The sequence below is a fragment of the Pocillopora verrucosa genome, chromosome 3 (assembly GCF_036669915.1).
Source record: "Pocillopora verrucosa isolate sample1 chromosome 3, ASM3666991v2, whole genome shotgun sequence".
Lineage (NCBI taxonomy): Eukaryota > Metazoa > Cnidaria > Anthozoa > Scleractinia > Pocilloporidae > Pocillopora > Pocillopora verrucosa.
The window spans coordinates 24,844,685-24,861,318 of record NC_089314.1 but is presented as its reverse complement, the minus strand read 5'-3'; the positions used below and the strand labels follow the sequence as shown (position 1 = coordinate 24,861,318).

The 16,634-nt window shown below is 38.6% G+C and overlaps 1 protein-coding gene across 6 annotated transcripts in view; it reads left to right on the top strand.

The window, feature by feature from the left end:
* Positions 1-2,401: 2,401 nt before the first annotated feature.
* Positions 2,402-16,634, top strand: part of LOC131787906 (uncharacterized) — a 64,266-nt gene continuing 50,033 nt past the window's right edge. For all 6 annotated transcript variants that reach the window (XR_010716811.1, XM_066162925.1, XM_066162924.1 and 3 more), the window contains exons 1-18: positions 2,402-2,555; positions 3,376-3,540; positions 3,928-4,018; positions 5,561-5,799; positions 6,175-6,537; positions 6,694-7,016; positions 7,517-7,655; positions 8,256-8,569; positions 8,934-9,072; positions 9,635-9,960; positions 10,313-10,451; positions 11,123-11,448; positions 11,901-12,039; positions 13,496-13,827; positions 14,401-14,539; positions 15,025-15,350; positions 15,621-15,759; positions 16,214-16,539. Coding sequence is in view for 5 of the 6 variants with exons in the window: in XM_066162925.1 (XP_066019022.1) it covers positions 2,498-2,555; positions 3,376-3,540; positions 3,928-4,018; positions 5,561-5,799; positions 6,175-6,537; positions 6,694-7,016; positions 7,517-7,655; positions 8,256-8,569; positions 8,934-9,072; positions 9,635-9,960; positions 10,313-10,451; positions 11,123-11,448; positions 11,901-12,039; positions 13,496-13,827; positions 14,401-14,539; positions 15,025-15,350; positions 15,621-15,759; positions 16,214-16,539 (4,023 nt within the window). In the remaining variant the exon portion in view is untranslated. The remainder of the gene's footprint in view (positions 2,556-3,375; positions 3,541-3,927; positions 4,019-5,560; positions 5,800-6,174; positions 6,538-6,693; positions 7,017-7,516; positions 7,656-8,255; positions 8,570-8,933; positions 9,073-9,634; positions 9,961-10,312; positions 10,452-11,122; positions 11,449-11,900; positions 12,040-13,495; positions 13,828-14,400; positions 14,540-15,024; positions 15,351-15,620; positions 15,760-16,213; positions 16,540-16,634) is intronic.

The following is a 16,634-nucleotide window of genomic DNA, read 5'->3' as shown; positions in this document are numbered from 1 at the left end:
GGTCAACATGCTTATCTGCCGTCAAACCGAAATGGCTTAAAATCTACGCACTAAAAGACGGCACATAGCTGTAGGGAATATATGGGGAAATACCTCCTCCCCACCCCATGGATATGGGCGGCACGTGCTTCAAATTTTTCATTAATGAAATAGTTCCAGTTGTGAAGCAGGCGCCATGTTTCGTTTGCTAAAGTCGAGCACTTCAAACATTTCAAAAACAAATAGCAACACATCATAGTGAAAATAAAAACTGCCTATTTACTTTTAAGTTGAAAACGAAACGCAGAGCAATCCTAAACGTGGACTGCCACAGGCATCCCACGTAACAAACACTGACCGGTACTAACGATATAGGTTCGGCTCGCGTCATATAATATTTATTTTTATGACATAGATATCTTGATGAAACTCCAGAACTTCCATAATCAGAAGGGATATCTTAATTGCGTATCGTGTTGATTCCATGTCACAGCCATTCGTTTCGCCCTCCAACGTCCTTTCATGGGTCTGACAAATTCAGGATGGAATACTTTCCTCCGGATGAATAATAACATTCAATTTCGACTTTAGTTTTAAACTTGAATGCGCCGGTGGGCCTTTTCAGTTATGAATTGCGAACACGTTGTTATTAGAAACTGAAGATATTCAGTGACCGGTACTATCGATATAGGTTCGGCTCGCGTCAAATGATATATATATGTTATTTGCCGGCTGGGAGGTCCGTATGGTGAAAAACTGTGACCGAGGTCTTGAAAATACTGCCCGAGGCCGTAGGCCGAGGGCAGCATTTTCAAGACCGAGGTCACAGTTTTTCACCATACGGACCGACCCTTAGCCGGTAAATAACATATTAATTGTTTTTAAACTTGACGAAATTCTTTCCGAAAGAACCCAAATAATTTATAGCCGTAAATACGGCAAGATCTTCCATAAACTGAACAATTTTTGAGTGAGTAAATGGTAGTTAAAATAGAGGTGATGCAAATTTAAGAGAGATGCCTCAGCGAAACATTTTCATTTCCGTAACGATAAAGGTGATTTAAAAGGCTTCCAAACAAACTTTGAAACATTATTTTTACAAGTATCTGTTACAATCTGACACCTGTCAATTAGAGAGCGCGCAAGAAAAAAAAAGCGTAGGAACATTTGAAAACCAACAGAACTAGTTTGGCAAGGACTGTCACGACAATATTTTCTTCAAAATCAGTCAATGATCTAACGGAAAGTATTATTCACTCTCATCGACCATTCATTCATGTACGAAGATTTACCTCTGTTCATTAAGTAAACGGCGAGGAAAGTAATTGTGAGTAAATTCAATTTTTTTATTTTGAAGTTGTGAGAGTTTGCTCGTTTGTTTGCTGTAATGGCGTGTTTAACTCTGGTCTTTCCTTCACAAAAACTAAATTCGAACGGCACACTCCAACGAGACACAAGGGAATGTAATGCGGCCTTTTCTCAAAAAATTCCTTCAATTTCTGTTGTGCAATTTAAGGTACAAATGTCCAAATTGAACGGAATTGGAAAGACTCACCGGGAGCGTATATTTGTTGTAGAACTTAAATTAAAACTTCGCTCGCTTTTTTTTTTACTATGAACAAATTGCTCGAGAAAATTCAGATATTAAATGAATGAAAGTTCCATCGTTCAGTTTAACTGTAACCAAATACCTCACGTTTCAACTTTCTGGGTACTTTTTGTGAACGATTAAAATTAATTGCAGACGGTTATTAGGCCGCTTGTCAACCAACGTAATGACAATATTGTTTATACAAATTCATTCTGAAACCAATATTTTTCTGTCAACCAAAGTGATTTGATAGAGATAAAAAAGAGGATTCATAAGTTATTTATCGGCTTAAGGTAGTGACCGACGTGTTTGCTTAAAAATACTGCCCAGCTGGAAAACGAGGTATATTTATGAAAAATGACAACGAAAGTTGGGATGTACTCGGCGACTCACGAAAGCGTTACCGTGGCCCGTGGGCAGAGATAGGAAAATACTGACCGGGTAAAGAACCAATCAGATTGCAAGATTCGTTACCGTGCCCTCTAAAAAAACAATAATTATTTTTATGACACAGATATCTCGATGAAACACATGAACTTCCATAATCAGACAGGATATCCTTACCGCGTATCTTGTTGATTAAATGTCACGGCCATTTGTTTCACCCTCTAACGTCCTTAATGGGTCTAACAAATTCAGGATGGATAATAACATTCAATTTCGACTTTAGCTTGAAACTTGAATGCGCCGTTGGGCCTTTTCAGTTATGAACGGCGAAAACGTTGTTATTAGAAACTGAAAATATTCTTAAAAACTTCCTGTGAAAAATACAAGCACGCAAAATTGACCATTTGACATCTGTCTCAGCTTGCATTACGATTTGACCTCGGGTGAGGACAAATTAATTTTAGAAAAAGCTGATTTAGGCAAAGCATTTAATTTTTTACGGATCGTCTGTCTGGTAGCATCTTCAATGAGGAATTCAGGATGTCGATGTGGACAACTTTAGCCCTGATTACTCTTCTCAACAGTTTCTTATCGTCAGGTGAGGATTTAGCAGGGTCAATGAACACTATGAATCGAATACCTTTCCAATGGAATGTTGTTTATAACATACGAAATAATCCCTTACTCTTGCAACTGATTCTTCAAGAACTAAATTTCATCACCTTTCCTTAGGATTCAGAGAACAGATGGAATGTATTAGATCAAGAAGTGTTTCGATTGCAGTTCTAAAACAAACTTGATGGAAGATTTTTCATTGCCCCGTGACAAATTGTATAACATCAAAAGTTCTCTCAGATACCTCTGCAGCTCTCTCATTCTTTTCTGTGCAAAAGAGTTCAAGTCATACTCGAGAAGGGAATTTCCTATTCTCTGATGGACTATAACGGAAAGAGGAACCTAGATCTGAAGGCTTGGCGCAGGCATTGTTCTTGTTAACTTTTATACAACGGAATCTGAACAACGCTGGCTTCTAGCCAAGTCCAAACACATCCATGGATTTTCCTGTTACGCCTTTTGTAAAAGCGTGGATCAATTATCCATCCACATAACGCAATCAGCTTTATCTCTCAAATAACCCTCCAAATCATTTCACACTAGTTTTGAAAGGAGGGAGAAGAGGTGGAAGGGATAAGAGGAAGCGGGCTATCTTTTGAGTCAATTCATTGTGCGCGTGTGTCTAGATTAATTTTGCTGTGTTTGTTCATTTGTTCTCAGTCTTAGTGCATAATCGCTCGATAGCATCGTTGTCAATCACGTTTTTCCCGTGCAACGGGAAGTCTACTCTGAGTTCTTATTGTGATATTTTCCTTTAGTTTGATGGATGGTTGTGACTAAACGGACTATTCGGTTTGTTGCAGTATCCGTTGCGGCTCCTGCTATAGATGTTTACATTAGCAGTGAAGGTTGTGACGATCGGCCAAAGACACCGAACACATGTGGAATTGCTTACATCAAGGTGAACGGTGAGGATTATTCTCGTCACGGCAGAGGACATAATGTTGTTGTTGTGGACGGAGCAACAGGTGTGTGAACCACGGTTAATATTTTACTTCAAAATTATTATTTATTATAAGGGATAGCTCGATAAAGGTGACTAGCAAAGAGCTCCTCTTGGCTCAGGCATGATCTAAGTGGCCCTTTGGAGTTTCTCAGGAAGTTTTATTGATTCTTAGAAGAATTATGCGTCAAAGAGTGAATATTGTCGAATAATCCACGAGAAGATGACTAGGTCATTATTCGACCTAAAGAGACCACGAGGGTTTTTCTCATGTGCTCAAATTCATTGAGCCCTAGACGAACAATGTTCCAATGTAATTTAAGAAATGAATATTATAAAAGATTCGATTCGTGTACAATTGCCGGTTCTCAAACTAGGCATATGTTTTTTTTGTATTTTCCTTATCACTCAGGTGTCATTCTTGATTCAAAAGTGTTCGACACGTACGGGATTATATCTGCCGGCAGAAACCTCAGGGACTACCTCAACAACATTAAAGGAAAGTATGTAATTTTATTTCAGGGCCAAGTTGATCGAAGACCGATTAGCATTAACCCAAGGTTAAATTGTAATCTGGGTTTCTTCATTCTTTTTTTCAAAACTCCTTTTGGATTAATTTTCTGTGTCCTTTTTAGGGCATCAAATAGTCATATTCTAGACAAAAAGAAATTGGACTGAATTTTTTTTAAAGCACTCAGATCGGAAATCATATTTCACACTAACCCTGGGTTATCTTAACCCAGCTTCTAACAACCCGGCCCTGGTGTTTAGATGTAGTTTAAAGGGTAACTGACGCCAGATTTTTCTCCTTTTTTTCCCCAATACATTCCTCTTAGGTTAAAGAATCCTAAATGAGCAAATTAACGATATATTGTGCAGAATCAAATGCTATTTTTTGCTGCATCGTGTTTTAAAGTAAAAGCCGAGAAATCTTCAGTCGTTCGCCAAATTCAACAAAGGAAACCTTAAAATCGATTCAATCGCGTGTGAATGTGTATAATCCATAAAGTTCACCTCCACAAGCGTGTGTGTTTATATTTTCCGTCAGTAAAACCTTAGCTTCGGAAGGTGCGTGCGTGTAGCATAAAAACACTTCATTCTCATGGTATTAAAGAGTCTGCAAATTTGGTTTTCTTTACTTAATCGCTCCTACATTTAATAAGCGATTTGATTTTCAGATACTTTATTTACAATCGTAAATGCACTCACCATACTCGCTTTCTTGATTAAGGGGGCCGCGACGCACGGGCTCTTGATCCTGCTCTGATTCTAGCGCTCTATTTTAAGTTACGTTCGTCCTGGCGGTTCAAATTGCCAGGGCCTGATTTCCCCAAAAAAATTAATAAACCCTTTCACTATGTTCACCCTCCATCGACGCCTCAAACTCCGAATAATCAGACCCCGAAATAGAACTGCTTTCTCTCGAAGTACCATCCGCCATATCTACACACGTGTGACGTGTAAGGTCACATGATCAAAATCGAAGCGTTTGCGGCATGACGACTCACGAAGCTGCATTTAGGACAGTTTTCCCGGCGAAAAAAGGCACAAAGAGGCATACGAAACACCTTGTATCTGTTTCAATGTGTTACCCGAGGTATTTAGACGGTATTCCGAAAAAGTGACCTGTTAGCCGGCAGTTACCCTTTAATCATTTTAGCCTGAGCCAATCATACCTTCGAAATGATGCCTCACCATTTAACCCTTAAACTCCCAAGATCTGAATATTAATTCTCCCCTCTAGTTGCTACACATTTGCTTGTAAATAAGTTACGAGAAGTTGGTGATAAATCAAGATAAAAACTTCTACCTGGTACATTTGAGTATTCTCATTACCTGTTTGCTGGATAGTGTATGGATATTGTAGGGAGAAGATACTTATTAATCACCTCTTGGATTTAAAGGGTTAACAAAAATATTGCATGTTGCTATGCGTCTGTTCGGTAATGCAACACAGATGACGTCAAAACCAAGTGCTGACCTTTTTGTCCTACATTTCTGACCTTAAACTACTCTTTTTTTGTCATTGTTTTGCTCTTTTTTAGCAAAATCGTTTTGGTCGGTGTTCAAGACGAAGGTTCGAGATATGCCTCACCAGCGGTTAGTGCTCTTAAAAGACTGGGGGCTAGTGATCCTGTTCTTGGAAGCTTACGGTCTTCTTTTGCATTTGCTGGTTACGCGGGCACAGGACAACCAGCCTGGATGACACAACAAAAGATACAGCAGTGGAAAGCGAGATATCATGGGCCCAGTCAAATAACTCTGAAAATTCCCCTCTCATCAAGTATGTCAAGTCAGTATAGTCTGTTGCACTTATGACGTAGATACCTTTAACCAACAGGTAAATCTCTAAGATCTCTTCGTCCTTCTTTGTTACCACAAGCTACCGATGTACATGAATCGGTGAATAGAGCTTGATCTTTGGGTGTCTAACTTGATCGGCCGGTATTCCGAAAAAGGTGTGCTTGTTAGTTAAATTCAGCTCTCTTACTAAATCTGAGTGAGCATTGATTGAGAGTGAAGCGAAAAGGTGAGAGAGGACAAGTTTCATGGGCTGCAAGAATGGACATAACTACATGCAGTGCGGAAACTTATGGAAATTTTTTCGTGCCCTCGAGCTCAATGAAAATAACCTCAAGTAACTTTTTCTTACTCGCAGGTGACTATAAATGTCAAAACCAAACTTTACAGGGACAAAAAGGCGTCATTTACTCACCCAACTATCCAGAAATGTACCCAGATGGGCAATACTGCATGTGGAGGATCATGGTGAAAGTATCTTTTCAAGTGGCCTTAATGTTTAAACGCTTCAGTCTACAATCTGAGAACAACACGGACGCTGTTTATGTGTACGATGGCAATGACCAAACAGGGAAGGTATTAGGAGTGTTCTATGGGAGTCAGCCCCCCCCCAGGAATGGAATTTATTCTTCGTCAAACAGTCTCCTCGTAATATTCAGATCAGATAAGAATGGTTCTTTCTATGGGTTCCAAGCCTCTTATAGCGCTGTTCAGTGTTCTGGTAAGAGTGTGTTGACTGAAAGTATTATAAAATTACTCAGCACAATTTCAGAGTTTGAGATGTATCTTAAGAAGATCCCCTAAGAAAAAATTTTGATACAATCGAACATTTTACAGATAAATAATGCTTGAACTCTTCTGTTTGTTTAATTGGCAGGAGCCCTTGGAATGGAGAGTGGCGTGATTTCTGATGCCCAGATAACTGCTTCTTCGCGAATGAACAACAACAGCACACCAAGACAGGCGAGACTGAACTTCATTGAACAGGGAATCAAGCAAGGGGGGTGGTCGTCTCATAAAAATGATAGTAACCAATGGCTTCAGGTGGATCTTGGCAGTCACACCACTGTGACAGGTGTGGCGACTCAGGGAAGGAACTCAACAAAATGGCGGCAGTGGATTACAACTTTCACGTTACAGTTTAGTTTTGACGGAGTGATCTTCCAGTCATACAAAGAGCCAGGGAAAATGTCAGCAAAAGTAAAGTGTCTTTGAATTATCATTCTATGAATTCTTTCTCTGAATGGGTTTTCCTTACAACTCTCTTCTTAAGAGGTCCCGAAAAAGAAAAGATTCCTCTGAAACTTACCTACATGTACCATAATTTTATAGCGTAACATTGTCTGGCTTTTTTAGCATTGCATCGATCAATTAACACAGCTAAAAATGTTGTGATCAACAGTATTGTGTCTGGGTTTGACTTGGCTAACTTTAACATAATCCAAAGATCGAAAGGAAAATTCGTTTTGGAAGATAAACTCAATTTTTTTGTTTGACAAAATGTTGGCATCATTACGAATCAGTGAATTTTCGTCATAATCTGATAAACCTTTAAAATTACGATGTATGCATAGGACCAAATGACACTCATTTAAGTTTATCAGTCTTTCCAAATTTTGTGTATATATGAACTGTCCTGCGAAAGCGAGGTATCTACTTAGGTATCTATCAGCTCAGCTGATTTTGGTTTGAACTATCAGGTACTTCACGCCAATCAAGACAGTGATACAGTTGTGTATAACAAGTTGATCTCACCAATCACAGCTCGTTATATCAGACTTTTGCCAGTCACGTGGTACAACCATATATCACTCAGAATGGAGCTTTATGGGTGTGGAGGTATTTCATGACATGATGGTATCTTAGTTAGAAAAAAATCACTTTTGGTGTCACAAAAGAAACACAACTGTTTAGTTTTTCTAGGGACGCCAAGATGGGCGTAAAACAACTTTGAACCTAGAAGGCAAAATTTAATATGCAAACAAAACATAGTGCGATTAAAACCGACAAAGAGGCAGGAAAAGAGCCAAAAAATCAATGCATCAAGAGAAAATACTGTACAAAACTGGTTAAGGAAAGAAAACCTCCTAAAAAAATAAAATGTTCGAAATCATGTTAACACGCCTTTAATGTTTCTTCTAAATTATTTTCCTGTCAAGGAGCGGAGAGAATCTTAGTATCTTATTTCACTTTTGAACTCTTGCTTAAAATCTATATTTTGTTAAAAAAAACATATGCAGGTGTTTGAAGTAAGGGTTCAGAGTATTGATTCTTCATAATTTTCAGAGCTTAGCCTATGATCTTTGATCATGCAAGAGTTGCTTCTAAAACTTGTACCCGACTTATCTTCATCCTGATAGATTAGAGGGAAAGATTCTCGTTTTGAAAGGGATGTTATAGCACCCTTCTTGAGTTTCCTTTCTGATTAAACCCATTCAGGTTGTTCCTCACCACTTGGCATGGAGAGTCAGGTTATCTCCGATGCCCAAATAACCGCCTCCACCGAATGGAATAATTACAATTCTGCAAAATTTGCACGGTTAAACTTGGGCGGCTGGGTTGCCGGAGCAGTTGATCCTAGACAGTGGCTTCAGGTGGATCTTGGAACTTACTCAAGCATAACGAGTGTTGCAACTCAAGGAGTGAACCTACAAGGCTGGCGAAAATGTTGGACAGCCAGTTACAATCTGCAGTACAGCGACGATGGAATAACATTTCATTTTTACAAAGAACCTGGAGGAACTCTTCCAAAGGTATATCCAGAAAGTGGCATTGAAGTGAATTTGAAAATGCCCTTGACTTATCTTAAAAAAATACTTTTTTATGGTTATATGATTATTGCGGTCTGAGCTGGGTTCCCTGAGAGAAGTTAATCACTATGTTATCTCCTTCTGCGTCATGCCATGTAGAAACCTTTTTATTTCAAAGTCACTTACGCAGTCGTTACGGCAGTTATCGGTGCATGCTTCGTTTTAGTAGAGGGAGAGCACTTTCCCTCTGTTCTTTCTATTCTTCTTCCACCAAACAAAATAAGAGTTAAGTCTTATTTGTAACAATAGTTTGAAGAAGTACAAAAGTCGATAATAAGTTATGTCATGCTTCATGATCATTTTACAGGTGCTTGGTGGAAATCAAAACTTCCGCTCAGTTGTGTTAAACAAGTTGAGGCAACCAATTACAGCTCGTTACATTCGATTCAAACCTTTACTCTGGAACTATCGAATTGGAATGCGAACCGAGATCCATGGTTGCCTAGGTATTGTCAAAATATTATTTTATTCAGGGCATGTTGTCAAGAATTTATTTTCCTTATGAGGAAGGAGGGGAGCTCTCAACAAGTTTGAGGCCTAACAGGAATAGACTCTGTTAAAAGTTTGATATTTCAGAACTGTTTCAAATTGTTTCACATATCACAAATTTTTGATTATAGACTAAAGCCATGCTATCAAATCAGTAATTAAACATACATTTTTGCAGCTGCAAAAGTCATATATAGTATAACGAATAATGACTTGACTTCGTAATTATTTCTCTTGAAAATATGAATTGCCTTTTTCTCGCTGGAGGAAAGCTACTTCAATTTTAGTATCCTTTACCTGTCATAGTGTACTCTCTCTAATTTGTTCGTCAATAAACTGAGGGTATTCGTAACGGTGATCGCGTGATGTGATCATGGAAATTGCGCTTATGTTTGAAAATTTTCGACGCATTTTTATAAAGTATCAAACCGTGAAAGACGCTTGGAAGCTGGATTGTAGTTGCATACTAACGAGAAGCTTCTTGTCTAATGATAAAAATTCAAAATTCATTCATTACAGAATGCACTGTCCCTCTTGGAATGGAAAGTAGGTCGATATCTGATGCGCAAATCACTGCTTCCTCGCAATTGGATGGAAACCACTCCGCAGTACAAGGCAGGTTGCATTTTCAGACCGTGGGAAACAACGCTGGGGGGTGGTCGGCTCTTACAAGCGATGCCAACCAATGGCTTCAGGTAGATTTTGGTAGTTACACTCATGTGACACAAGTGGCGACTCAGGGGGTGAACGGAGTTGGTGAATGGGTGACCAGATACAGGTTGCAGTTTAGTGATAATGGAGTGATGTACAAGTTCTACCAAAAAACTGGGGACACTTCGGTCACGGTAAGGCTTATCCTCATTTAAGGAATTTTATCAACTGAGCTAACTTCCAATAGACATAGTTGTTTTCATAAATGAAAATATACATCTGCAAATACTGTAATTTAATGTTTGCACTCGGTATGAACTGGACATAACCACGGGTAAGAGACCATGGAAGCACTGTTAGTGTGCCAACGCAAAATTATTTATTTATTTAATTAGTTATTCATTATCACTTGTTATTTCAAGTGCAATTCTGAAAGTAGAGCCGGCTAAAAAGGACAAACGAACAAACCAGCAATACAGTAAGTCGTCGCAATTCAGACTTCAAATCAGATCTTAATTTGACTGTGACATTAATAACGATTTTCAGGAGTTTAAGGGAAACCAAGATCGTAACGAGGTTGTGTATAATACACTTCGTCCGCCACTCAAAGCGCGCTATGTCCGCATAATCCCAACACAATGGAACAAACATATCTCTATGAGGATAGAGCTCTTTGGATGTCCAGGTAATTGAAAACTATTGGTGGCTTTTAAAATATTTTCTTGTTGGGTTCTTCTTATCGTTTTTCACAGGACATTGATGTAAAGCAAAATTATTTGATAGTGAAAAGGTTACTATTAGGGTTGACTCAAATCTGTCGCGGCGGTTTGTTGTTAACCGCTCCACGGACTAAATGTCGACCAAAGATCATCCAGTTGGGGAACTACTTCATAACACTTCTTCTGAAGCTTAGTGGAAAAGTTGTCGATTACGTTCTTTGACTAAGCATCATCATAACTGGCTGATTTAAACGAATTTAACCATGACACGATCAGACGTTTTTCGGATCCGAGATGAGGTCTTACTTGAGCCATTGACAAAATAATTCATAGGACGCTTCCTAAAAATGAGAACTGTTTGAATTTTTCCAATTGAAAATGAAGGAATAAATAAGTTCCTTAAATTTCCCAAACCAATCGCAACTTTGGTACATATACAAAGAAGCCTATCCACATACATACAAATAATAAAATGATAGTGTAGGAGAATGGAAGGGAAAGAAAGGAAAGATGTCCTCAGCGTTTTGTCGAAAAGTATGACTCGACAAAAAACACCAAATTACAAATCATGTACTCAGGCTGGGAACTTCACCGAGTAAACTAAGTTAGGATGATCAATTGTTGTTTTCTCCTTTAGATTGCATTGCACCCGCTGGTATGGAGAGTAGACTGATCTCCGATGGCCAAATCAGTGCATCATCACAACTGGATGATAATCATGCACCACAACGCGCCAGACTGAATACCAAGATAAGTGGAATAAAGCAGGGCGGTTGGCTTCCTCTTACAAATGACCGTAATCAATGGCTTCAGGTGGATCTTGGTAGTTACACTCGAGTTACACGAGTAGCGACTCAAGGGAGGGATGGCTATGACGAGTGGGTTACTTCCTTTCAGTTAGAGTACAGTATTAACGAAATCACTTTCAAGTCTTACATGAAAATTGGTGGTGGCAACCCCAAGGTACGCAGCGCCAACTAATTCAATGCAGAGCTGCCTTGAGAATTATTGTCGTGGTTAAAATACTTCGGAAATAAATTTATATAAGAGATTTTATAACTCTATCAACGCTTATTTGCACATGCATGACAAAAAGTACATAGAGAACAACTCAAGCGGCGTGAATTTTCTCGCTATTGTTGCGATGTAACGAATTTGTATCGAGCAAAGGAAAGTGGCTTTCTGACCCAATGAGAGCAAAGGCCATCACTCACTGTAGATCTCAAGGGATGGTTTCCAGCCAAAGAACCTCACGAATAATCGAGTATTTTCCTAAGCTGTACAAACTTCCACTACAGTGTGTCATTCAAATATATAACAAAAGGCAGACGCAAAACTCTTTTCTTTCATTGTTAATCATCCGCAAGCCTTACGCATCATTTTTCTTTAATGCTTTCTGTGTTTTTCTCGCTTAGATATTTCCCGGAAATGGTGATAGTGAAACTGCTGTTTACAACATTCTTAAACCTCCAATCACAGCACGATACATAAGGATCTTACCCATAAAGTGGCATAAGAACATAGCGATGAGAATAGAGATCTACGGTTGTACAGGTAACGTTTGTAACAAATGATGGCAATAAAAAATCAAATAGGGGTGCCTTTTAACAGGCCTTTTTTACCTCATGGTATGACGTTAGTTGTACTGTAAGTTTTTAGTATGGAAGGAAAATTCACTCATTCACTAACTCACTAACCCTATTCTCTGATCTGTTAGACAATTAATGTATGCATTAAAACTTTGAGTAAATACGTCATCTCCTACCTCCCCGTAGTAAGCTTACCTTTGTCCCCAACATTATGCTATTGTCTTCTGTTCAAATACCTAGGGCTTGACACTAGGGGCGAATTTTTGCCTGAGTACACGGAGTTATCAGCAAAGTTCAAAATGGCTGAAATGATCGGGCTGATTTTTCTTTCTTTTCGCTTTCTATCTTCATTTGGTCGCGCCGCGTGTGCAATTATAATTCTTGTCTCCAAATTGATTTTCACGTATCTATTAACCATATTTTGCTGTTTTAAGGTTATGATTTCATTTATTTTACCTTTATAGCCGATTTTATTCTTTCTTCAAGTTGATTTTGCGTATCTGTTGCGGCTATATTTTACGCTTATTTATCATGTTTTGAGATTTTATTGATTTCATTTAATTTGATCATTCGCCTTGCGAGCTACTTCGTTTCTAGGGAGTAAATCTTGCTTGTGCACGGATTGAATTTTCCATCGTGTACAAATAGTTTTGTCACGGACTGTGAATATATGAAAATCATCTTTGTGAACTCCGGTTTAATTAAAAAATTTATATGAATACTTCTGTTTCTTTCTGTTTTTTTCACTGTTTGGCCGTCAATTTATGTGATTTTTAATTAATTTCCGTCTTGGTTTACTTTTGGCTCCAAGTTTTGGTGCTCTGGTTAACGCTTCTAAATTGGTAATTTAAGGGTGCAACTTACGCTATTGGAAGAATATGGCAAAGATTTACAGTTCTCACCACTCAAATGAATAATTAAGACATACCATGAGGTAACTCCTCGAAGCCTTTGATTTGAAAGTATACCGGCGAATAAAGAATTAGTTTTGAAGTAAGATGATAAATAGCAAAAATTATGCAGATGCAAATGCAACATCGCTCAAGAAAGTGGAATTACAGTCGGATACCAATAAACTAGAGCCTTTTCATTTCACTTCTTTGACATTAATAGATATTATTTTTACCATCCTTTACGCTCTTTTCATTTTCGCGACACTTCCAACGTTGTTGATCCTAGCACGGTGCGGGACTCGTCTCATATCAACCTAAAAATGGCGTAGCTCACCACATAGTTCTCTAGAGCTCAGTAGCACAGTATCGGAACGAGATATATATATAAATCTTGATTATAGTCTATCCTTATATATGCGAGGTTCTGGAACTCGATTCTTCGAAGAAAACCCAGACCTTTTCTCTTTTCCAAGCTCCTGACGAGCCGAATGACGTCTTACTCAATTAATTTATGTTCACTTATTTCAGTGTGCAGCACACCTCTTGGAATGGAAAGTGGGGCAATCAAAGATGCACAAATAACCGCCTCTACAAAGTGGGATGACAATCATGCCCCATCAAGGGCCAGGCTGAATTGGAAGTTGACTGGAGTAAAGAGAGGAGCCTGGTCAACTCTTATACTGGATCTCAAACAGTGGCTTCAGGTAGATCTTGGCAGCTATACCATTGTGACCGGTGTCGCGACTCAGGGGAGGAATGCACCTCGATTACAGCAGTGGGTGACCAAGTACAGGTTGCAACACGGTACTGATGGAGTGAACTTTCATTTTTACATAGAAAAAGGCGACAACTCATTCAAGGTATTTTCGTTTTCTTGGTTTTAATGTTTGGTAACAGACATGGGTGATAAAGAGTGCGAAGGCCAGCCACGGTAATGATGTTATAGAACTTCTACCGGTGCCAAACAAAATTTACTCATTCTAAATGCAACACGTTTTCCAGAGGAGAAAAAAAAATCAACTATACGGAAACATCCGAAAAGGTGAAAAAACTGAGAAAAGAATCAAAAGCTAACTTTAGAGATCATGGTGAACTATGGAAGCAGGATTGAATATTTGACGATCCAACTAAATTAAAGGTGTCAAAGGCGAGGAGATTTGAGAGGAAAAATTCCAGCCGAATATGCTTTGAGGTTTTCCATCAAAATTAAATTTCCTTCTTAGCCACCTTAAATAAAAAAACAAATCCGGAAAAATTAATTCTCCATAGTAAATCGATTCAGATTCGTAACAAGTTAAACTTTATTCATCTTCTGAAGAATCGATCCAATTATAGAAGACTTCTCCTCGGCTCTTTAGTGAGGTCCAGAAGTCAGTATAAATCTACTTGTCACAATGTCTCCAAAGAATGAGAGGTGATGATATTCTTTTCAGGTGTTTAGTGGTAATCAAGACCGAGACAGCATTGTTTACCACAAATTGGCAAGGCAAATTACGGCACGTTACATCCGGTTCATTCCGGCGGAATGGCGAGATCACATCGCTATGAGAGTGGAAATCTATGGCTGCGCAGGTACATCGCGGCGTATCTCATTGTTGCTGTTGTAGTAGTTGTATTAATTTGTACCTATTTCATATATATTAGTTGTGAACTTAATCTTTCAAAGTGTTATTCGCATTAACTTAAATAATGTAATATTTAAGGTTGAAACATTCTGCATAAAATATAATGGCTGAAAGAAATGTCCTAACTACATATTACATGAAGTTGAGAATTAGAACTAATATACAAATTAGCAAATGCATTAAGGGCAGCTCTTGTAGACCACATCTTTAATTACGTCTTTCAATTTCCTATCAGAGCAGGTTTCAATCGATTATTGATAGCGATCCTAGATTGCATAAGTAGCAAATCGAAGATTGGTTAGCTCGTTCCAGCAAATTGATAGAGCACCCCATTTGCTTTTTCTTCTTCCTCTCACTCTTTCTCTTTTTCTTCTTCATTTTACTTCTTCTTCTTTTCTCTTAATTTTTGCCTTTTTTTTGAAAACAACCCAGGATGCTTTGAACCGCTTGGTATGGAGGATGGAACGATCACTGATGTCCAGGTCACTTCTTCTTCGCGACTGGATGACAACCATTCACCAAGTCAGGCCAGGTTGAATTTTAAAGAAGAAGAAAATAAGGCTGGGGGATGGTCAACTCAGCCAAACGACGAAAACCCATGGTTGCAGGTCGATCTTGGCAGTTATACTAGAGTGACGCGAGTGGCGACTCAAGGGTTGAATGCCAAAGACGAATGGGTGACCAAATACAAGTTACAATTTAGTGACGATGGAAAAAACTTCCAGAATTACAAGCAACAGGGTGACAACGAGTGGACGGTATGTCTTAGTTAGATGTCACATGCGTGTGATGAACAAGAGCAATATCCAAAGGCGAGATAGGGGACAACTCTTTCAATCCATACTGTTTGCAAAAAATGCAATAATTTTAAAAAATCCGTATATTTTTCTACTTTTTTGAAATTTTACTTTGACTCATAGTTTGACTCTGGTTACAACTGAAAGGTAAGGGCCTTTTAAGGGCAGTGATTGTCACTTTCGAGGGCCCTTCCAAAAATAGACTTAATCTATACCGCTTACAATTTACAGGAGCTGAATGGGAATAAAGGAAGTGATACCATTGTGTATAACAATCTGAATCCTCCAACCGCAGCAAGGTTTATACGGTTTATACCAATCAGTTGGCACAATAATATTTCCATGAGAACAGAGATCTTTGGCTGTCCAGGTATGGCGATTATTGATCTAGATTTTAGAATCCGCTGGCCAAAAAAACGTCAGAAAACAATTAACTAGATTGACTGAGAAGCGTAATAGGACTTTAAAATCTGCTGTCAAATTTTAAAGACAGTCTTTCAACCACAGGCATATACCAGCAAGTGATAACAGTCTCTCAGCCACAGGCATAAACCAGCAAGTGAGAACAGTCTTAGCGTCGCAACATAATTTCTCGTTCATCATAGATTAGAGGATTTTGAGAAAAATAGTGGGTGCAGTGAGATGAATGCGTGGGATATAATTTTGGTATTCTATTGAATTAATCATGACTGAAATAAACCAATCCTTTTGGTGACTACAATAGTTTATCAGAGGCAATTATTGAAAGAAAAATTGAATAAAAGTGTCGTGTAAAGTGTGGATAGTATCTGCATCTGACACTTATCTCTTTACAACAAATGCAGCATGTATGACTGCCCTTGGAATGGAAAGTCAGACAATAGAAGATGCTCAGATAAGTGCTTCCTCGCAACTGGATGGAAACCAGTCTGCAATACAAGGTAGACTACACCTTACGAGAAATGGTCAAAAGCAAGGTGGCTGGACGGCTCTCACAGATGATCGTAATCAGTGGCTACAAGTGGATCTTAATACTTTTGCGCGGGTGACGGTAATAGCGACTCAGGGAAGAAACGGATTCAAAGAATGGGTAACCAAATACAAATTGCAATATAGCGATGATGGTGTGACCTTCACTTCCTACAAGGAATCTGACAGCAGCTCAGAAAAGGTGTGTAAAAATTTCACAGGTAAAACCTCACTTGAGAGGCCTAACCTATAGGCTATTTTTCACAAAGAAATAATTCATTATAAAGCAAATTATTT